Raw genomic sequence first — 24,107 nt, 5'->3', positions numbered from 1 at the left:
TAGTCCATTACCAGAAAATAAGAGCCGGCGAAGAAAATTATTGTCAGTTTTCACCTCTTATCTTTCCAAGGCGAAGGAGAAAATAGGCGCAGCCGGGCGCCGAGAATCACGACCGAGTTGTGTTCTTGGCCCGGCAGAGATGATGACGCTTCTTCGCCATCTGGGAAACGAAGCAGTGGGTTCCTGCTGGACCGATAACTACGGTGCGCTGCTGCTGCTGCGAAGAAAGCGAACTTCTCGCCCTGTATGTATGTTAGAGGGGGGAAGGGCAGGAGAGGAGGGGGGGGGGGGGGGGGGCGGGCGTGGGCATCGCGCACGGGCCGCTTGCCAGCAACGAAGAGAGCAGCGTGGCGGTTTGCTGTGGCGCCCTGTCGGTCCAGCAACCACTGCGGCCAGCCACGGAGAAAAGCATTATTCAATCTCGCTAACGGCGTTGCACTTCGCCGAGCAATTGCGCGCCATGCGGCTGCTGCCCCGAACAAGCCGCGCCGATATTTCACACCGGATGGTCGCGACCTCGGTGATTGTGCGGCTTAAGCGTTAAAGTTGTTCGTCTTCGCTGTATCGGAAACTCTAGCTTGTGTGCTGGCAGACGCGTGAAAAAGTGCCAAGTGGAGTGATTCTCAATTTGTTTTCGCGCGGTTGCTCGTCGAAGTGAAAGCGCGCTGTTTGCTCGAGAAGAGCAATCGAATGTCGAAGCGGGCTCGTGCGTTCGAGTCCAGAATTTCACTTGTTCGAGCACGCTCTTAAGGTCAAGACAGTCTTGTCTTTAAGATATTGTGTTTCAGGGATGTCTAGATATGCACAATGCCTATTACTGTGTACTTCACTTGATGTGATATCTTAGTTTAGAAAAGGGAAAAGTGAGTACTGTAAGGGTGACGTTTTTAGTATTAAACGGTTGTTTTCTTCTTGAGCTAGCCGAATATATACAGAAGTTAGTCACTACTTGCGCATTCATTTTTTTTTCTGTCGAGACATTGCTAACTATGTTTATGGCATCATCTAGGGAGGGAATTGGAGATACGGGTTACAGCACAGGGAGGGAACTGGGATACAGCACTGCTAAGCGCAGTGCTGTATCCTGTACAAGTATGTAACTTGACTTTGTATCTCTTTATTGCTTGTGCAGTTCAATTTGCGATGGTTACTGAACAAAATGCTCGAATCTGGTTCGATTCGATAAGGGAACTAAAACGAGCTTTGAGAATTTAGGATGCGGTGTGTTGTTATGAATAATGAGGCAATAGCAGAGGTCGATTTGTGAAAACTACAAATAAAACGTTATCTCCGCAAGGTGATCTTGATTGACGAGCTTCAACGCACAACTAGCATGCGTGCTTGCTGTGTGGTACATTTCATGCTCCGAAATGGTCGTATTAAAGATCGCTAGGACATGCGAAGGAATACGTTGAAGAGGAGCTGTTTAGCGCAATTATTTACAAGGGCTACTGAGTCTTAACACAAGCACAGTGCAAGCGGCGGGGTCAAGATATGATACATGATTGTGTATTTCTGTCTTGCCTTCGTCTTTAGCGCAGTGCTTGTTTTATAACAAATTACCAACACGACGAAGCCTCTACGTTTGTTAGCCACTGAGTCTGTGTCTAGCTTTCTTGTTTCTTTTTTGCCTACACATGTATTGCAAAAATAATGTGATGAAAAAGAGGCGGGAGGAACGCGTGTGAAGGTTGCTTCACCTTACAATAGCTGATGCTACAGAAGAGCACGCTTTACAGAGACTACTGCGAAAGGCGTCGCTTTCTTCTACGGTGGCGCGTACAATGTAGCGATTGCTTCCGCTCGCTTCTATGCCACCCTTGTCATCCACCGTTCACGGCCGGCTGATCCAGTTGACAACTCGGGTGGAGCGCCGTTCTTACCACTGATGAATCGCGACAAGGAATGGCATCGGAATAGAATAGTTACATCATCCCGGTCCTGGAAAAAGTCTAAAAGAAGTAGTTTGCCCATTTTAAGTAAAAACATCTTTGCGGTAATATTTGTTGCCATACAACTTCCTACTTTTATGCGACATTATTTACGCCGCAAGGGCTTATTCTATACTAAAAAAAAGGACTGTTGTTCTCTTATAATACGTTTACTCTCAATTATGTAGCATAATTGTTCAATTCAAGCAAACTAATCGTCAGCTCTACACCAGCATAATAAACGTACTTTTGACGCAAGACAATTTAGGGAACCAAAATTAATGAGCTACATGTCATGCTTAACGAGCCTTGCGCTCTTAATGAACAATGTTTCCATCTTCGTTTTATATGGAAGCTCCTTAAAACTACATACCCCCAAAAAAGTTCGGGAACCTTTCTTGAACGCTTTCCCAAGCGCGCGATATTCAATTAATAAATTAAATAAAACCAGTATTTCAACGTGAAAACAATGCACTTTCACTATATTACTCTCAGGTAGCTGACGGACTCAGTTGCTCTTATTCGTCTTTTTCCCCGTTGCGTGCCAGCATGAGGGTGCGTGTACTGGCTGTTAAAGAGCACTGAAGTGATTAACAGCTAATGTTGCGATTCTTGTGGAAAGTAAAATCATTGCCACAAACAATGCCCTCACGGAAATCCTCCATCAGGCGCCGCGTGGTGCCACATGATGGATCCTTGTATGCGTACGTCGGGCACTAATTTGATGCCGTAAGAACATAAGTGTGCGAAAATAGCGCAGTGCCTGGCTGAACACGCAAGCCTGCGTAATATTGATCGTTGTGGACAGGAAGGCTTCACTTAAATGCACGGTTAGTGAAATGCAGACGCCTGCGTTTTATGCAACGCGCCACCCCGCTTTTAAGTTCATCGCAGGAGACACGGGCACGCAAAAACTCGCTTTAAGTATTTTCTGAAATTTCCTATCTGTGCAGTTGTAGGAACAGAGAAGTGAAAAAAAGAAAAAGAAGAGCGGCTAACGGTGAGATGCTTCAGAGTGAAGGGTACGCAAACATAAAAATTAATGAAGAGAAAAAGAAAGTTTATTTGTGAGAGCCCCTCTTGATATGTGTAGTTATACGTTATGCCTGTGTCTAGTCTGAAGTTTACAACTTCCCTTAAAGCTATTAGCTTTCTCTCTTTCCACAGCGTGAAAGAAGCTTGGAAACTTGTTGAAGCTTGCCTCCCACTGTCACGCGATCTTTTTCAACTGAGTATAGTTGCCCGTGATTATCACACACATGATTCATTCTATGATTTCCAGAATGTACGTGTACCAGATTCTGTGCTGACAAGCACGATGCCGTGTCTTTTCTTTGTATCTAACTGTGCACAAAGCTGCAGAGTTAGGTGACTTTGGAAGAAACTTGCTTTTGGCTTGGCATACAGACAGTTACCAAAAATCGCACATTGTACAAGCAACATATGAGCCTGGTGGTAAAAGAAGATTTACAGAGTGATTATCGCCATCTGGCTTCTGGGACGACTCGTCATAACAAGGTCTTAATAATTTCAGACTTAATGCAGTTAAGTGTGTGCGCTCGCTAGAAGCTCTTACAAGATAAACCAACGCCGTTTCCGACGCCATTTGTTCCAGACTGTCTGCGAAAATAATCTCCACAAACATCAGAAAAATATTTTGCATTAAAATGCGTAAGAAGACCCACCATACCATTTCTATGCTTTGTTTTTTATGGGTATGCCTGGAGGGTGGACATTGAACGCAACACCACGAAATCAATACTGCTTGAATGAGGTGAGCACCAGCGGAACGATGAAGCAAAAACAAGGAAGTGAAGAAAGCGATGAACGGAAGGCAGAAAGGGACGAGACCGAAAGAGAGAGAGAGAAAAAAAAGAATGAGAGAGAGAGAGAGAGAGAGAGAGGGCAGCGGGGATGAGGGTAAGGGAAAGAGCGATTGCGTTTCGCGCGGCACGTGCGTCCGCAAGCATGTAATAGAGCGATTCCCGCGTGGAGCTTAGCTCGACGGTTTTCAAGCGCTGCCGGCGCGCGGGGAGGCCGTTCGATTTGCAACTGCCAGCCGCGGCCGTTAGAGTTCTCGGTGCCTTGAAGAGGAGGGGCACACCTTAAGACGACCGTAGACGCCGAAAGCCAGGTGAACCGGACTGAAGCTCTCCTGAAATAGAGAAAAGTAGATAAAGACTGTGTAATGAAAAACATATCGACTCCACTTGCCGAAGTAGCAAGAAAACGTAGCCTTTGCACCCCCCCCCCCCCTACTCCCACTGGAGCAGCAGTGGCTATGGCGCTGCGCTTAGCAGCGGTTACGGGCTTGACCCCGGCCACGGCGGCCGCATTTCGATAGGCGTGAAATGCAAAAAATGGTTAGGCACTTTGATTTAGGTGCACGTTAAAGAGCCCCAGATGGTCAAACTTAATCCCCAGTCCTCCTCTATGGCGTGCCTCATAAGTAGATTGCGATTTTGGAACGTGCAATCTAATAATCTTGTTTAATTTACACTTGGGCAAGTTGGTGCGTGTTCATTCTTGTCAAAAAACAGGGCTAACAAAAACGAGGACAAAGCAAGGGAGGCTTGCACGCGATCGCTGACGCCTATTTACAAGTTTAGTCGGGAAAAAACAAACAAGAAGAATATATATATATATATATATATATACATATATATATATATATATATATATATATATATATATATATATATATATATATATATATATATATATATATATATATATATATATATATATATATATATATATATATATATATATATATATATATACATTCAACAACATGACAAAGACAAAAAAAAAAATACTTGCGTGGCAAGCCTCGCCACGTAGAAACAAGCATGTGGGTCAAGAAAAATGATAAATTCACTTGAGGAGCGATACAAGCTAACAAAAAAAAAAAGGCACTTTTATAAACCGCGATGACTCCCATTTGCTGACGTCAGCATGCCAGTCACTGCGGAGGTCAGACCGCCTGAGCTCCCGGATGTGTCATGTGCCTGAGCCTGAAGAGGCGTTACACATCGGGTCATGTGCCAGGGTCGTAGAGTTGGGGCAGATGGCGTCGTCCTTGTATATGCCTCACTCCTGCGGTCACCTGCAAGTGGAGACGAGGACGTAAATGTGAACAGGCTGTGCGGGCTTCCACTTTCTGGCACCACATAATCTGAGTCGGCCCAAACTAACGAGTCCTTCACTAGTCCTTGCTCTCTATCTATCGCGCTCTCGCTGCGCCCGTTCCTCAAAAAAGAAAAAGAAAAGAGAGAGATTTAACGTGACTCAGTATCAGCGTGCTTGTGAGAAGGCTGCATCTCGCGTGTAGCTTCTTTTGTTTGCGTGAAGACAGTCACGTGGTTCCTCCTGGAGCAACCGCCTGTGAGGCGCGGTGCGGCAGACGCAGGCTAGTGTAGGCTGGTGCTCGGAGGAGATACGGAAAGGAGTGTGAAGACGGGATGGCTGGAACTATTGGGGAGCTATTTTCGTGCCGGAATCGCTGGCAGTTTTAAAAATGACTCGGCCCTGCGCTTGCCAAGCGGAAGTCCCCGAGGCCATTTCTCGGCGCTCGCGGCATCGAACGGGTTTTTAGTTTGCTGCGCATGCGCAATAAGTGCGGCAGAATGATGCCCGGCCAATTCGTTGGTGTAGCTCTACTTGTTATTTCTTTCTCTCTTGACTTTACCACGGTGATTTGAAGTTCTATTTGACGGACAATTTGGCTGAAAGTCACATTCACTGCCATCTCTCCACGGTTCTCTATATTGCCCACGTCGGTAGATGGCCAGAGGCTCGTCGGGTTGGACGTGATCTCGAAGCCACTCCATTCAGCCAAGACTATTAACCATATCAATGGGTATTTAGCAGAAGCTTCCACAGTTGGAGAGGTAACTGAATCTGCGGCGTCAAGAGACCATAGAATGTGGTTTCCGGAAAGTGAAATGCCACTATTGCTTCCTAGAGACAACTGCCTCAGTGTGTACTAAAACACACGAAAAGTGGTCAATCTAGTTCACAAAGCTTTTCGCTTGTATTAGCTATATAAACTGATTGGCCGCCTCCATTAAGTATGTGCCCTTTATTAAGACCGACCAGTGTCTGTTCTTACAAAGTACCAGCAGATGACGTGGCTTGTGAATACAGTCCGATATGGTATGACTGGGAGTTGCAATTCAGATGTAAGTGGTGCCGAGGTTGACTTAAAGTTGCGGTTATAGGAAAGCAGGCCTGTAGTGGACCTTCATCGGGCTCTGGTAAAGATAAGATTGACACATGCCGCAGTCGAACACAAGACGTTAGGATGGCAATTTGGTTACGTTGGCACTGCCTGTTCACGCAAAAGGTGCGAAAAGGCACTTTGTGCGCAAGGGTAAAATTGTGCTTCGTCTTCGTTTTCGCGCCTTTTGCTTAGAGATGCAAATTTGAGCGTTGTCAGAAAACAATTAGGCCAGAGGCGACGTCATGAGACGGAGATAAAGCGGAAAGGGCGACGATAACGCGGCGGGCTTCCTGAAGGCTTCCTGTATTTTGCTGTTTCACTTTCGTTTTGGAACAGCCCTTGCATGTTTGAAAGCGCGTTATCTACTAGTTCGTTAGCACACGTGTACATATACACGTTCACATATACGCTCATTCTCGTGCGACGCACACAAGCCCTTACTCTTCATTAAAGCGCGGTCAACAAGTCACGAAATGAAAAAAAAAAGAGACCGATAAGTGTGCCTTCATCTATATTGCGTATTACCAAACAGGCGAGTAGTACGTAAATGTGCATTGCACGATGTACCAAGTATTTGTGAGCCATGCCAGACAACTGGAAGGTAAAGGACAACTTCCATGTTGACGTGAGGTGCCTAGCAGCGCAAGTAAGAACATGGACCACAAGATTGCGCAAATACATGCACAGCGCTTTGTGTGTGCATTTCAGTCTTCTCGTCTGCATGTTCCTGTTTTCGCTACAAGAACATCTTACGATACTTTGCAAACAAGCCCGCATTGCAACTCTGGTCGACGCCATGTTAAAGCAAACGGTAACGGATGCTTAAAACTATGTTTAAGTATAGTACTGTAGCAGATATAACAGTGACATACATTTTGGGTATAGTTGCCTGCGCCTCAAAGAAGTTATTATTGAGCAAAAAGAAAAAAAAATAGACACAGAGACACACACGAAAAAAGCTCATACATTTCCTCGACGATTGATTGGCGCCTAAACAGGACAACTCGTTCCGGCAGAACCGTCGTTGCCTGAGTTACAATAATCGACGTGTTGTGCAACAAGCTTCGTAGATGACTCGTGCAGCAACAGTGCGGCGCTGAACCGATAACGACGAATGACAATGATGTTATCGAACGGGCGCCGACTGTCAGAGGTCGTGCAAAAGAACAGGTGAGGTGCGTTCGGAGCTCAGAAGGGGCAGGAAATGGAACAGGCGCGCCTGTCGTGCTGCGACTATGGGTTCGAGAACTCGCGACTGAGTGAAATAATGATCAGTTTTTAGCATCGATTTTGGCTGTCCTGTTTTTCGGAGCAGAGCGGCAGCGGAAGACTGTTTCGCGTGAGGTGTGCTTGCAACGGAAAAATACGACGACGTGGCAACGAGAATGAGAAACCGAGCGAGGGCGGGCTGAGAACAAGGCGTAAAATAGAGTGACAGGGAACTCACTGCCCTGTTTTGCTCCGAACAATGAATTACCGTTGCATCTGACCATGATATTAAGAATTATTTGCACTATTTCTCTGATCAATAGTCTTATCATGCCATGACTGCCTTTAGGTGCGCTTAAATACATAAGCAAGCAATATGTTTCTCGGAGACAGCATTCAGACAAATTCGCGAAGCAACGCAAGTTAGGGCGTAATTTGGCGCTGTCGTGGTCTATTGAACTTGGGTTGTTATAGAAATGTGAAAGCACATTTTCTTTCATTTTTCGTGTAGCATTCTTGTACTGCAGGCTTATTTTTAAATCGTACAGTGCAATTTGACGTGTGGCAGTAGAAGCACACCTTTGTGCAACGATTTCAGTTTCAGAAGGGAGATGAAAAAGTGTATCCCATAGGTAGGTGATAGGTGAGACATATATGATGCACTTCTAAAAAAAGAAAATGTATTTCTCCATGGCTTTAGTATGCGAAGGCGTGTAGCTTACAGGTTTCGAGGCTCTTTTTGCTTTACCGCCGCGTGAAAGAAATAGTAATTTTCTTCTGAGGTTGGCGAGGAGAACAACACCTCGCGCCAAACAAAGCTCTTTCCACTTCACTTCCGCTATAGCAGAAGTGCGCAGCGGGGAATCACTCAGCAAACTTTGTTTCAATGAGAATCGCAAAGGAATACATTCTTGGGAAACGATGCGCGCTTCATTAAAAAACTGGCCGCCCTCGAAGAAGACTACCGCGCTCAGTCATTTATCATGTTCGTAATTCGACAGGAAGGTAAGGAAAAGCCGTGTCACGGGTAAGCGCGGAAGTGACTTTCTTTTCGAAAGCAATTAGCCTTTTCCTCGAAAAAAAAACGCGCTACGGAGGAGGTGCTCTCGAGAAAGCCGACGGCGGCTGCCGATGCCATAATGGCCGTGCCCGTAAAACGACTAGCCAGCGGGAACGTCCCGAAGAGAGCAAGCTGGCTTGTGCGCGCGCTTGAGGCTCTCGGGTGCTTTTGCGGGTGCACTCAGGGCTATTAATCTTCGTCTTCGTTTATACCTGGCCACTTCGCGTGATTAATCTATCGCCGAGAGCCGGGTCTCGGTCCGCCGTCTCCGATCCGGCTCCTCCAACAAAGCCGTGAGGGGAAGCCCCCTTGCCAGGCGAGCCGCAGTGGCCGGGAGCAATGATGATTGATCTGCGAATAAAAACTGCGTGAGGCGCGATGCATTTCGGGGTAACTGTGAGCACTAACGAGTTTGTTTATGAGCACATGGTTACTTGTCTTTAAAATGACAAAAAAATATGCTGTCCGTTACATATGACGGGGGTAAATTCAATCTCGTGATGCGATGAGTATACCTCTTACAGGTCACAGAATCACAGGAAGTCCGTCCTTCAGCAAGGACGAAACACCATAGGATGTTATTCAGCGATAAGTAAGAAACTGACGTTTTGCATAAAAATGGCATCAACATGCAGGAAGTCCGAATAACGTGAGAACCGTTAGAATAGCAGCTTGAGCTTGTTGGTTTTCCATCCTGGTGTTAACAGCGCGAAACGTAGACGAGACACGAGACGAGAAGATGACACCACATGCGTTGACTTTTCACAACGTTTATTTGAAAGAAACACAGCTTCTTATAACATTGCCCATACGTGTCGCCATCATGTGATCGCACGTCATGTGAAACGCGCACTTTTTCTTTTTTCGCACTCAAGATAGTGGTTGCACGGGCAGAAGCTTTTTTGTTTTTGTCAGTAACAATTACGGCGTGCTAATGTACTGGAAAAGCCGATAAACCAGCAAGGGTGCACGATAAATCACCAGAATCGTTTTGTGGAGTGCACAGAAGCCGTGTTGTATGCAATACCTTTGAAATGTGGAAAAAAGTATATAGGACATAAACTTAGCGTCGAGCAGGCTAACAGGAATCTAGGTATCCATGTCAGGGATTGCCCCTCTAAAGCTTGCGCCGCAGAATTCAGGCGCTGTGAAGTGCTGAAGAAACACAATGACCAGCTGGTCCGGGAGATAATTGAGGCAGCCGAGATTACCAGACTTCGTGACCAATGCGTTAGCACGCCGTCCTTCTTACTGACAAAAAAAGAACTTGAGCTTTTGCACGTACAACCACTATTTTGAGTGCAAAAAAAAGTGCGTGTTTCACATGATGTGCGATCACGTGACGGCGACACGTGTGGGCAATGGTATAAGAAGTCGTGCTTCTTTCAAATAATCGTTGTTGACAGTCAGCGCTTGCGGTGTCGTCTTCTCGTCTCATGTCTCGTCTACGTGGCGCTGTTAACATAAGGGTGAGAACCGTGCAACGATTGACCGGTTACGATTCCAATGTGATATCGATGCGCCGGAAGAACAATTGACCGTAGTACACCTTGAGTTTTCAACGAAACCAAAGTGCATGTGAGTGAATATTACTCATGAGGCGGTGTTAATGTCTCACGAACGACTTACCATACCACCTCATCAAGTGTCGGGAACAACGCGTCTTGGTTCGACACTTACGAGCCATTGGCTTGGCATGCCACGAGGGAGACGGTAGCAAGAAGGTGCAAGAAAGTGCCTATTTATGTTTCTGCACGTGTGCACAATTCAGTTGACTACGTGTGCTGTGAACGTCTGAGACGCCCTCGTCTTAAAGATTGCGCAATCCAGTAGCCAAATCACTTTCTCTCTCTGGTTTTCACGAAATGGAGTGAAACGAGAGAGAGAGCGAGAGAGATATAGGGGTGATTACAGCTGTCGATCGATACTACACATGGAAGTGGGATCGTAATCTCTCCCTACTATAACGGGAATGCGTCAAATGATCTAACAAACTCGCAAAAAAATTGTACATTCATGCCTGCGTACGAGTACCAACATGCTCATCAAAAGAAGCATTCAGCGAAAAAAAACAAAAAAAAAAACACGGTATCGAGAAAGCGTCATGGCCAGTGAACTGTGTAGGCTTCCGTATGGCCATTACGAGGACAAAATTTGCAACCGTAAAAAAAGGTGTCAGAGTCTGGGCTTTTGCAAATACGAAAAGAATATTCTCCGGCAGAACCGGCCGCAATAAAAAAAAAGAAAAAAAAACAACGAGAAAGAAGAAAAAAAGAAAGACCAGAGCAACGACGTGGTTATATCACAGCACAATTTGTATTTGCTGAGGCTGTGCTTTCTGGTGACCGGGCTTTAAGAGCGTATCGCTAAATGCGTCGGAACGAAACAAGGAGAAAACAGGAGCAAGGTAAAGAAATGTCCGTTCCAGAACATTGGAGACGGGGAACGGTGTTCCCGCGCGAAGACATCTTAGGGCGAACATTTGGGTGCCTGTCTCGAGTCTTCGCACCACCGAACGGTATTCCATGCCACGGCCCGGACTACACTGTCCTTGCTGCGGAGTCAGTCTCCACTTTTTGGATCTCATTTCTGTTTGGGGTGTAGCAGTGCTACACGGAGGCAGGGGAAAATGTTCACAGTCATTACTGTGTCGCTTCTAGGATACAGTCTTGGTGCAGCAGAACGTGCATTCAATTTCAAGACGTTCTTCAGGCTCTCAGGATTAGAAGTTTACCTTGCTCATCTAGGCTGGAAACGTTCTAAAAGAAATAAAAGAAAGTGAAACGAATGTAAAAATTCAGCATAAGTGTTCGCCAGCCATTTTGCTTATGTTGATCCTGCATTTCTTCGCAGAATACTGCTGAATGGGGGTCGTCATAATGATGTTTCTAAATGTAACAATTTATCCTGTTCAGCTACTTTACTGCTAGTGTATTGAAAAGAAAACACAGTATTAACCTGGGAATATAAACAGTCCCTAGGGAATTGCTGCTACCAGTTGTCAGGTAACATGAGTGCGCTGCACAGAACTCGAACTTATTATGGCTTACTGACTGTACTTTACGACTGTAGCTAACCACAGCATGGTTGTAAGTATTCTTCTGACTTCAAACTATCTTAGTTTTGCTAGTTCAAATGCGCAAATGTAATTCCTGAATTAGTGAAGTTTTAGCATGGCGCGGTGGTTATTACCTCTATGTGCCTGGACTTCGTAAAACCCTGTGTCATGAAGCGCATAGTACTACTATAACGTAGAGCATAATCATAATAAAGGCAGCGTTGCGGCGACTAAGAGTTCACTTGACATCTAAAGCCTGACCACTTACTGAATTACTTCATAAGTAAGATTGGCTACGATGTCTGTTACGCTGCTTGCTGATTTACTTTTGAGTGCACCGAATTTTCAGTGCGGAGCATATTGAACAGTCATTGTCAGCCACGGCTTCAATTTTTCATGCATGAAAAGTACGTATTATGTTAGAATAAAGGAAGTCAGAAAGTGAAGGTGTTTAAAAACGGGCCCTTTCTAAATGAGTTTATAAGAACGTTTTGGTTTATTGATTATCTGAAATGGCCTTCCTTAAGTACAACGTTTCTTTTTCTTTTTTGCGGAAAGGCAAGAATTAGGGCACAGTTCATTGGCGCCGACAGGTATCGCATTTGTTTCTAATAACTCAAGAATAACGTACCATTATACAGTTACATTATCCCTCCAAACATAAGACTGTCCGACAAATACCTGAATACGACCAACATTGTCTTATTATTGTGATTTCATGTTACCTGCGCCAGTATTATTTCCAGGACAAACCTGCTTTAATTTCGCAATTCGATTGCCAGCGTTCCCTTCGGACCGCACGACGCAAAAAATTTGAGTTCCTAATAAGCAAGCCTTTATGGGCAGAAGGTTGTTGCGAAACTACAGATAGCAAGCAATTAATGAGGGCCCCTGTAGCGAAAGGGGCTGTGACCCTAAAGCGCACTATTGAGTTCTTTCGTGTAGGATATACTGTCTGGAAATAGGATATTATCCAATTACTTTTTTACGACATGGCGAGTACCGTAAAGTTTTTTGCGAATGCGTATAAGTCGCATGAGTAATCATATCAAATCAAACGTGGTTCAGTTTTGTAGTTGAAATGCCCAGTGTGCGCTGAGCAGTGAATGACACAAAGAATAGAAATTCTTTGTGGGGCTTTATGAGCAGCAGATAGTTGCGCAACTAGCCGGCGCAAGAAGTTCGTGCCACTCACTAATGAAAAGTCTTGTGACGACTGAGTGAACCCTCGACATTCCTCTCGGAAGGGAATGTATTATCCAATATGTACTCGAACATAACAAGCACTATTGAAATTTTGCGAGTGCACATTGGTCGCGCGAGTATACATATCAGAGAAAATGGGCTTCAGTTTCTGATTTCAAATCAAATGCGTAGCTAATACACAGAAGGTGGCGCAAAAAACGCGATTTCGTAGTAACTAAGTCTTTGGTACAGGATTTGTTGCTAAGCTAGCCGTAGCAAGAAGTTCGTGCCGATCGCTAGTGAAAGATGCTGTGACGCCTGAGAGCACCTTGGATTTTCTTGGGGCGTGACGGTAGCTATCGATAATGAGCACTTTCTAAAATAAAGCGGATCGATCCGTCTCCAAAGAGAATAGTATCCAATATATCTACGAAAGTGACAAACGATGTTGAATTTTTTTGGTAACCCGTATTATTTCCGCGAGTATACATATTATAAAAACAGGTGCTTCAACTTCGCAATTCCATGGGCCGTGAACGGCACGGGAAACGTAAACGCAGTAAATATGAACAATACTGCAAACCTTTGCGCACAGCAGATGGCTGCCAAGCCAGTGAGAGCAAGAAGTTCGTGCCGGTCGCTAGTGAAAAAGCGTTGCAACGCCTGGGCGGGCATCCTCGAATTCCTCGGGGGCAAGCATGTTTGGATTATTCTCAGACAGCTTGCTCTTTAAATCTAATTTGCCTCGTGCGGCTCAATGATTCTTTTGTATTCCTCGCTAAGAGAGAAAGAGGATATAACGTTACGAGGGAAGAAAGAGAGAGAGAGACAGAGTGAGAGAAAAAAGGGAGAGAGAAAGAGCGAGAAACTATAGCTAGAGGAGCCGGCAAAAGACTGAACGAGGAACTAATGTGTTCGCCGCACACAGACGGGAAAAATTCCTTCAAGACGCGCAGCGGAAGCAGAAAAGCGCGACGATTAATTCGGCTGAGTGAAGGCCAACGCGAGAGACAAGGAGAAGGGGAGGAGGAGGGGGTTGGGGGGGGGGAGGCGTAATGCGGACCGTAAGAAACAAAGACGACTTGCGCACACAACGAAAGGAAGACGAATGGAAGCTCGGAGAGAGATTAATTTTGTTCTCACGGCGAAAGCGAGCCCGCTTCGAGGCAAAGTCGGTCGTCCCTGTCTCGGATAAAAACTGCGGCCGGCCGCACGGCGCAAACGCAAGCCTAAGAGAGACGCGAGAACGAGAGCTATAATAGGGAAAAAAAAAATAAACACAAAAGAAAAAAAGCCCAATTCCTTTTTTTTCGTAAGCACTGGCGATTATGTAAAGTAATATTTGATCACTTCGTGCTTGTTGAGACAATAGCGATAAGAGCAAAAAATAAAAGGAAAGACAAGGCGCTTGGTTGTCTTATATATGCACCACAGCGATTAGTTACTATTTAAAGCGCAGTAAAATAAATGAAAGAAGAAAGAAAATAACAGTGCGTTTGTGTATGTTGGATTCCTTTTGCTTCTCCTCAAAGCAGATAGTGGAATGTAGCGCTCTACAAAGGAATGCTGACGGAACAAAGGGCTTATGTAAAGTTAGATTTATGAAACCGAAAATAGCCAGTGTAGAACACAAAAAAAAAGAAACCTTATATAGATAGAAGCTCAACGCGCAATCGTATGCCTTGTTCACTACAAAGCCGTTAGGTGGCACTGTTACATTACTCTAGTTGGAATAGTTTCCGTGATTCCTCAGACGGCGCGAAAATATTATATTAGTGTGATAGTCATCCTTCCCGGAGCAAAATTTGAGGTCATTAGTCATCTCTTTATTATTCGTTAAAGCCACAGAAATACACCAAGAAATCCCCTGTGTATGTGATTATGCTACCGTAAGCCTTTCTTTCATTGTGAGATGGAGGAGAGATGAAAGGTATGGCAAAATACAATTTGTTTATTTAGAGATTTGGCATTCTCTTTTTTAATTACCGCCAAGGGGTCTCGTCCGGGGGCACAGACAAAGCAAAATGACTACAGAATAAATCAAGCTTTATTATGAAGAGTCGGTGCGCAGAAGTTTTGCATTTATTAGGCAAAAGAGATGGATGTTTGCGTGCTGACACACACACACACACACACACACACGCACACACACACACACACACACACACACACACACACACACACACACACACACACACACACACACACACACACACACACACACACACACACACACACACACACACGCACACACACACACACACACACACACACAAACACGCGCACACTCACACACACACACACGCACACACACACGCACGCACGCACGCACGCACGCACACACACACACATACCCGCACGCGCACGCACACACGCGCACGCACACACGCACATGCACACATGCACACACGCACGCACGCACACACACACACACACACACACACGCACGCACACACGCACACATACCCACACGCGCGCGCACGCACGCGCACGCACACACGCACATGCACACACGCACACACGCGCACACGCACACAAACACATACACACACGAGCGCGCACGCAGGCGCACGCACGCAGACACATACTGCGCACGCGCAGTGCGTTTTGTTTTGTCACTGCCCGAAGTGCAAACTGCATACAATGACACTGCTTGCAGCTGAACACTTACACTTTCATTGTAGATTGTTTATTTACTATTAATGCACATTTAACCTCACTACTAAACCGAAAGCAACATTAACGAGGCAACTTAAAGAAGAAACGCACAACTTGGCAGTTCTGCGTGCCCTGATATTTAAAGGCAGAAGTAAACGGAATCAGCTGCCGAACTATTGTACTTCGCGTATCCAAGGGCTGTGTATATGTTGATCATAATCAACCGCGCTTTCTAGCTACCCATTCGACGTTACTACAGTCACTACTATCGCAAATAAAACCTAAACAGATCATACTAAAGCAAGGACTGCAAGCGAGTGAAATGGAATGGAAAGTGCCCTGTCTGAGTGGCAAGTACAGGGTGAGGCTGTTGCCTGAAACCACAATGTTCTTTCTGGCTTCCATTTCCTTGTTTACACCTTTTCCGATTCTTTGCTGCCTCACACAAAAGCATCACACATAAACGCAACCTGCGGTACGCAGCCCATTCGCCGACCTTTTATGGTCTCATTTTTCGTCGTAGCGCGTCTCTTCAGGGCTGCTTCCGTCTTGGTACTTTTGAGGCACGCCAAATGTCTCCGCACCTGCTGGCGCTGATGCGATGTCTCAAATCCGCGAGGCTCTTTGGCAGGCCATTGTTTTTTCCATACTTTGGCTGGTCTTTTCCTGGAAAGCCGATTTGACTGAAAGAGCAGAATTGTGGAAATAACGTGCAGTGGGCGAAGGGGCGCTAACATTTTTGTTATATTTGTACCGCGTGTGTTAGTTCTGTATAGAAGAAAGAAGCAACAAACCTTCAGGAAAGCATTCCTTTCTAAAGGAGCAGAAATAGCTTCCAAGCAATATAAATACGAAGGATAGGAGGATGATAAGGAGATCAACGAGAACAGAAAATCTGGTTTGCTACTATACAAAAGGGAATGCGAGAGTGGGAGGTGTAAGAAACGAATATAGTTAGGATATAATTGTTCTTTCTGGGAAGGAGTAGTCTGTGCCGATTGTAGCTGCCAACATCTCCTAAGTGTCGTGTATTGAAAAAAAAAAAGAAAGTAGAGAAGGGGAGAAAAAAGAGATTCAGAGAGCACAGACACGCGATCACCTCTCGAAACACCTCTCGAGCAGTTTGCACTTTTTCTTATTTTTACAAGAGTTTCAGCACGTTTTTAGGTTGTGGTTAAGCCTATACATTGATACATGTTTATCCAAGGAATAAACACGCTTCTATTACGAGCAATGACCAGGAGGCCACTTCACTGCATTAGTTATGCACCCGCCTATAGTAGCACTCCCATCTGGTCTTTCCAATCGCCAATCCATGCATTCTCAATGATTCCGCCGTGAAAATATTTCGGAATAATGTAACCTTTTAGCCTGTTTATTTAGTGGCTCTACAAAACGTTTTGGTATTTCGTAGCCTAGCGACGAAATTGATGCATTTCTATTAGTATTCTACCGGAGTCCGAATTTAAACCACATTTATGCGTTTTCCAACCATATTGTTAGGTTTTCTTTGGGAGCTTTCTTGAAAGTATTCATTATTACAGACCTTAACCTGTATGCAGTGCACGATTTAAGCGCTGAAATTTGCTATTTCGGGAGTGTAAATTACATCAAACAGCTGCTACTGTGTGCGTTGAGAATACTGTCAAGGAATAGTACTCTGATCAAAGAATGCGTCGGCAGTTACTGGAATGCTCTTGGCGGCCGGGCTATTATCAGGAAGGAGTACAGGGAGATTAGGGTCACAGCAAAGAACTTATCAAAAACAGGGAACTCCGCTGCTGCAGGGCGATATAGCTCAGTGTTGAAACTCAGACAGAACGAGTGCCGCCACTCGTAATCAACGTTCTACATAGCTGACTAGCTTTATGGTTACGCCGTAATATCTGTAGGCGCACTCACAGGGATGTGTAATGATTGTCCCTATGGGTCGTAAACGATCAGGAATAAGCTCAGGAAGCTGACACACATGGCCAGTATACCAAGAAACGCAGTCACTTATGAGTGGTAATGGTATGCTAAGGATGCGCTGATATCTAGTCTGGTAATAACAATGCTATATTTAGCGCATGGAAGCAAAGGTTAGCATGAGGGTCAATGATTATGGCAGTGCAGATATGCCGAGCGTTTCCGCTGCGCCATCCAGAAATATATGAAAACTGTCTCGAAAGGCGCATCACGGGTTTCATCAGGGTCATTCTGTAGAATGCGACTGAGTTTATTAGAAGGGTTTATCATACAAGCTAGTCGAAAACTTGATATTTACTTATCGACTGTGTGATTACCACATGCAAGCAGTTTATACGGAACAAATATAAGTTGCGGTTCGTGCGCGCTCTCCTCGAGCGTTTTCATTGCAAATTTCATGAATGCTATCTGGTTCAGCGAGCAGTGGTTATTCAGTAAATTGAAGTGCGAAACAAACATTGAGTTGCCGAGGAGTGAAATTTCTACAATAGTTTGCACTCATGTGACATCTTTACTGAAACGCCCTTTTATATTTGCGCCTGGTGTCGGCAAACGCGCTTGTCGTTATTAAGGCTTTGCTTGACGGTTTCCTTTGGCAGGCTGACTCCTGTCGGCTGTCATTTCACACTGAAAGACTGCGCGAGTGTCGGCCACGTGATGAAGCCGGATTAGACGTGAGCCTGAAGCATTGACCTCTCTTAAGGTGCTGAAAGAAATCAATAAAAAAAATATAACTGATGTCGTGGCTTTATTTCCTAGCTCATGTGGCTTCTTCTTAGCGAATTGCTTGTTTATTTTTTTCTCACTTACACAGAAAGATCGCATGAGAAGAGTGAGGGAGGCAAAAAAAAGAAGAAAGAAGGAACCAGGCAATGAATCGAAAAAGAGTGGGACGCAGTCAACAAAAACTAAGGAGAAACGAAAAAATAGAGAAAGAATTTGTGGAGTTGGAGAATCAAGCGAAAGACGACGACAAGCATCGAAGGGGCGTGAGTTTAAGACGTTAATCTTCTGCGTCGCTAGTTGCGAGAGCGAGTCGCACCCGGCGGTTCGAAGGTTGTGATCAGGCACCGGACACGGCCCATTCATCATCCAAAGACAAATTCGCGGCCCCAAGAAACGACTTTTCGCAGTTACGGGGGCGAGCAATAAGACACGCGGCAACAGCATACCGTGGCAAAGTAGGAAAGATGGAAGAGTAAAAGTACAAGTGTAAAACGAAAGAGAACGACAAAAAAACCAAGAGGAAGAAGAAGAAGACAGTGTATCGAGCGGCTGCGCTGGAACCCCTCTCTTATTCTTCTGTCGGGCCACGTTTCAATTCTGCAATTGAAAAAGCTTGCAAAAAAGAAAGCGGACAAAGAGGAACGCCAATTGCAGTGCTTTCTGTCGGACCCTCCTTTTGCTGCGCTCGCTCCCTCTACCCTCGATTCCCTCCTCTTTTATCCTTATAGTACTTGCTTTGTCAGACGCTCTTCGACAGCTGTCCTGGGAATCGTTGAACACTCGTTCGTGAGATCAATCATAGGTGTCTCTTCCTTATTTGTTGCGAGACACAGTCGAACAGAAAAAGGGAAAAATAAAACAATACTCGTAGCCTTCATATTGTTTCCGGTGCTATGACTATTTCATTGAAGTCCTTGCAGTGACCTCGTTTCTCTGAACTCATTTTAAAGCAATCGTTGCTGTTTCTCTGTTCATTCTCTTTCTATAAGCCTTCTGAGCAGAAGGCTTGCGCATTTTTTTATGTTTTAAATTGGTTTCACGTATTCCTTGCGTGGTATGCTTTTATGACCTCTAACTGTGGAAGCAGAATTTGTAGCGTGTTTGGGACACAACGCAAATTGAGAATGTGGGTTTTCATGGCCTCAGCATTTGCACTTTTGTTCCACCTGGAAGGCAATGCTTTTTTTTTCTTTCGTCTGCGCTGGTGCTCTTCCCAACGTAAAATCCACTACAGCTGACGCTTGCAAATATTTGCCACCATGCTTAGATCTTCCATGTGTCACCCTTTGTTGAAGTGGCAACGTCGTTTGTTTGCTTATACGACGAATTTTTTTTTCTGCTGCTGACGCTCGAGCAACGGACAATCAATATCTGTAACTTTTCCTTTCTCTTAACAGTTTGTTGTGTCTAGACAGCCACAGAAAGCACATCATGCTTTGATGTTTTAAATTGTGCCTGACACACAGAAGAGTAAGGAACAGGCAAAAGAAGGCGTGCTTGAAGGGATTCATGTAATTGTCTAAGACCCGGCGAAACTCTTCTGCGATGTATTAAATCACCAAATTTCCCAAACTTTGGTTTTGCCCATCACCAAGATAGTGATATCTGCCTTACCTGCAATAAATGGGAACTAGTTCAGATGGTAAGCGGTGTACGTACTTTGCTCGTCCAGCCCAATGTCTGAATGTTAATGGAAAAGTTAATTTATTAAAAGAATATGTGGTAGGTCGCATCGCAAAAGAAAGCGGTAATAAAAGTAACTAGTACACATATAAAAGGAACAAAAACAGTGGCGATGTGTCTTTGAGTTCAAGCGCACGCACGTGTATGTTGCCCCTAATAAATTCTTTGACGAGAATATGCGTGATTACGCGTAATGCATGATTTTATTTATCTCCCACGTGCTTCCTCCAAACACAAAGCTGACATTTACCTGCACGTGCGGAATACGTGGTAAGGGCATCTTGTATAATGAGCTATTACACGAAAAACTGATGTCAACACGCAACTGTAACTCGAGTTACAGATCCTTTTAAACGTATAAGTTGATCGTAAGATATGTTCTAGCTCGACGTGAAGATAAGAAATTTCTGAAAATGCTGTGTACAAAACGTCCTAAAATTAAGTTTGCACTAATTACACAAAGCCAACCGTTAGTTAGAACGGTTTTCCTTAAGCCTTCAACCCTGCTTTCGTATCACTAACTACCACGGCTAGCTAAGGCCTGTCATGCGATAAACCTCTAGCTATCCGTGGCAATTAGTGATACGGGAGCAGTGTTGAACGCTTAAGGAAGAATGTTCTCATGAACAACGGGCTTTGTAATTAGTACGAGTGACCATTAAATTTTAAGACGTTTTGTACACAACGTTCTTAGAATTTTTTTATCATGTCATGACTCACCGGGCCTTTCATAAGGAATAATCTTATCAATGAAAGAAATATTCCCCAAATAATTTATCCATCCGATCCACGCAGTCTATGAATACTTTCGGCACTGGACGCGTTGTGGTATTGGATGGCGTGCGTTATGCCATTAGGGAACTGATGGAAGTGGTTTTTTGTGCAGCGTGGTTTTCATGAGCTACATTTCTGGTGGCTCAAATATTATGCGGTGGTAAGAACTCAGCATTTCCAACGCATTTCAGCTAGACTGGCCCTACGCGATTTTCCAATGATCTCCCACACGCACTCAGGGCTAACTGTCTCCCTCTTTTTCTCTTTCTATTCCCCTTTCCCCCACCCCAGTGTAGGGTAGCAAACTTTGTGCTCGTCTGGTTGACCTCCCTGCCTTTCCTGTTCTTGCTCTCGCTCTCTCTCTCTATCTCTCTCTCCAATGATCTGGCTAGAACCGCACCTGGTGGGCCTTTAGGTACTCTGAGATCCAGACACCAAAGAAAGCACTTGCCTTGTTCGATTGACGATTCATTAAAGCTGCATACTTCAGCTGAGATATATTCAGAGCTTACTTCATCACTGACATGTGCACACCTTGTAAATGCCAATCATGCATACATTTTTAAGTTGCTTTCTTTCTGGTAGTACTCGCCGCAGGCTCGCAATCGTACTTCCTCGACTCTTAATAAGACGGAAGTTCTCCTGTTCGTTGCGGACGTAAGTACATGAACTGTGCTTACAGTGTTGGTGTACCTTTTCTTTGCAGGCCAAGAGACGACTGTGACAGGCCTAGTGGGCGAGTCGGTACGGCTGCCTTGTGACGTGGACGTGAAGCGCTGCGGAAACGTGTACTTTATCACGTGGACCAAGAACGTGTCCGATGTGTGGAAGCGCATCTACCTGTACAGCAATGACGTGGAGAAGCCGCTCCAGGAGCTGGCCAACCCGGACCGGGCCGATTTCTTCCTGCGCAACTCGACCGCGCAGCTCGAGATCTTCCCGCTGCGATTGGCCGACGAGGGCCAGTACAAATGCGACGTCACCTACGTCAGGGGAAAGTGCCCCTCCCTCTCCTACGCCAACCTCATCACCCTGGGTGAGTGCCTGAGCATAGCGATACCTCAGTGCCATCGTTCTGACGGTAAAGATTACCTCGTTGAATGTTGAGCTGCCCAGGTGAAATTCGTTCAGCGCAGAATTTTGTGGCTACGGTTTGATTGGGGGATGTTACCAGTCGTAACTTCAGTGATTAGCTCTATGCCCAAAACTTGGAACACAAGACTGAATGCCTTTTAACAAATTGGATAAGAATTTCAGGTCGGGGCGTTGTGCTAATTTACTCTACAGCTGCCTACGCGAACCTTGATGCTCTAGGAAGGAGCATATATTTATACATGTATAGTAGTCGTAAAGGCTTAAGCAACAATGTCAAAATTATAAACACTTTGTTGCACTGAATCTGGTCGTGTGACAATGGGCGGCACCATGAAAAGCCTTGAAAGCTAAAAAAATATGAAAACAACATTATCTTGTGATGTACTTTTTGCGTCTCATTGTTGTTGCAGCATAGCTCAGGAGGCAATGGACCTAGAAATGTAGTCGAAGAAATGACGTTGGGTATTTTTTCCAGAATAGCTGGCACGAACCTTCCGAAATATTGGCAATAATGTGTAATTGTGAGTGAATTCATCGTGCAAAGACTAAACCAGAAAAAAAAACACTTTATTACATCGCCACGGCTTCCAACGAAAAAATGTGGAAAGCTAATACTGGTTATAGGTTCCTGGAACAAGAGAACTGCTGGAAGCTATTCAAGGTTTAACAAAACTGTATTTTCGGAATATTACTTTTAAATAGAAGAGTTTCACATATTTCTCTCAGTGCCATACAACACCGATTATAGTAAGCACAGTGACTTCAAGTCCATTCTCATTTCCTTCAACAGACCCGTGCCGGTGTCTGAGCTTTCTCTAGGCATGGAAGTACAAGATACCTTCGACCCGCGTGGAAAAAACGAAGCTATGTCGCAAGTGAAGAAGTTCTGACGCAAGAGCTAGGCACGCAGAACTGAAAGACACGGAGAAAAAGGCTCTTGTTTCATCATTAGTGCTCCAGTAATACGCGGGGCGGAAGGACAATTCCGGCTATTCGGCACTACCGGTCAGGAAGGGGGCCTCAATCAGATTGTTTCCGGCGGTGACGGAGGGCGCACTATACGTGCATTGTTCATTCCGATAACCGGTCAGAAGAAGTTCTGCCGAATCGCCTGCCCTCTCCTTCTTCCTCATTCCTTACTTTCTTTTTTTTTTATCGGAAAGAACGCAATGAGTAGCTAGAATACTAAACGAAGACCGATATCATTCTCCGGGTCCATTCTGGGGCACACTCGGCGCCAATCGACTGCCCGCATTCAGCGATTGTTCTCGGGGGGAGCAGGCTCGTTTTATCTTCATATCCCGATTTCCACTCAGATTCCGCGCTCATTTGTGGCCTTCTCTCAGCTCATTAAGGCCACGAGAAACCAGGACCGCAGATAATGTAAAAGCAGGCACTCACCAATTCTCTGACCCGCAGAATGGCGCTGCGCACGCATACTGCCACGGGGAACGAGTCCAAAGACCGAGAAAAACGAAGAAAGTAAGGCCGCAAAAATTTTTTCTAGGAAGTTAATTGATCCTGCCCTGACGTTAAGTTTTTTTCCTTTTTGTTGTGCCTTCCTGCTATATATAGATATATTTGAACTGAAGAGTAACTATTTCTTTTCAAATCTAGAAACTATACTATAAACTGTTTCCTTGTCTTTTAGCGACCAATTGATCTTCGAGGAAAAAAGTTGAGATGCTTCGAAGTTTTCCAGTTTTTCTGCAAAAGGGTTTCTTTTCTTTTCGTGTTAGCCTCCGCTTGAGTTTCCAGAAGAGACTTAGCCCTGCTTCTTGCCTGTGGCAATGCAAAATGAAGACCATTAAAATAATCGTTTCAGCATACTTTGTTACACTTAACTAGAACTTTGCTAACGATTCTCAGCAAGTGATTAGCGCTAGGAAAATCCATGTTGAAAAAAAAAAATCTTTCCTGTAGTACTTTTTAGCCGTCACAATAATTGTTTCTTATACATAAGAACCGAGGATAGAATTCACAAATATAGGACTGTATGGGCAGAAGTTATGTGCGTCGGTATGACTGTTAGACAAGCAGAGAAGTTTTCAAAGTGATGTGCTTTCGCCGGCCTCATCTCGCCTATTATGAAAACAGGTGCATGTGTAAAGGTACGAACGACCTAACATTATCCAATTGCTTCACTCGGGTTAAATTTGGAATGCCAAATTGTGGGCTCACAAACCATACCTGATGTCTCGTACATTTTATTTGATGTACGGAAAGATTAGGAAAAGCACTCGCTATGAAGAAGAGGGACGGTTTAGATGGGTTATGTGAAATTTACTTGATACGTAAACATTACCTAATCGTTACGACCGTCAAGCCGAAGCTTATAGAAAGAAGCCATCTTAATCTGGGCGCCGAGATGACATTGAACGTGAGTTTGGCTGGAGCTACTCAGCAGAGCGCCAGAAGACAATGCACAAAGCGGGACATAAAAGCTGAAATGCGGAAGCCTTACGATGGCATCCCCCCATAGACAAAGTTTATAAATTTTGCGACGCCAAGGCGCATTCTCCCTGAGCCGTCTCC

At 44.9% G+C, this 24,107-nt stretch overlaps 1 protein-coding gene across 5 annotated transcripts in view; it reads left to right on the top strand.

Annotated features, from left to right (window-relative positions):
- LOC126531079 (hemicentin-2-like) overlaps window positions 1-24,107 on the top strand; it is a 256,250-nt gene that overhangs the window by 178,560 nt on the left and 53,583 nt on the right. For all 5 annotated transcript variants that reach the window (XM_055070959.1, XM_050178465.3, XM_055070958.2 and 2 more), the window contains exon 2: window positions 21,184-21,513. In XM_055070959.1, the coding sequence (XP_054926934.1) occupies window positions 21,184-21,513 (330 nt within the window). The remainder of the gene's footprint in view (window positions 1-21,183; window positions 21,514-24,107) is intronic.

This window comes from Dermacentor andersoni, chromosome 5, assembly GCF_023375885.2.
Source record: "Dermacentor andersoni chromosome 5, qqDerAnde1_hic_scaffold, whole genome shotgun sequence".
Lineage (NCBI taxonomy): Eukaryota > Metazoa > Arthropoda > Arachnida > Ixodida > Ixodidae > Dermacentor > Dermacentor andersoni.
This window is presented reverse-complemented; position numbering and strand designations above follow the sequence as displayed.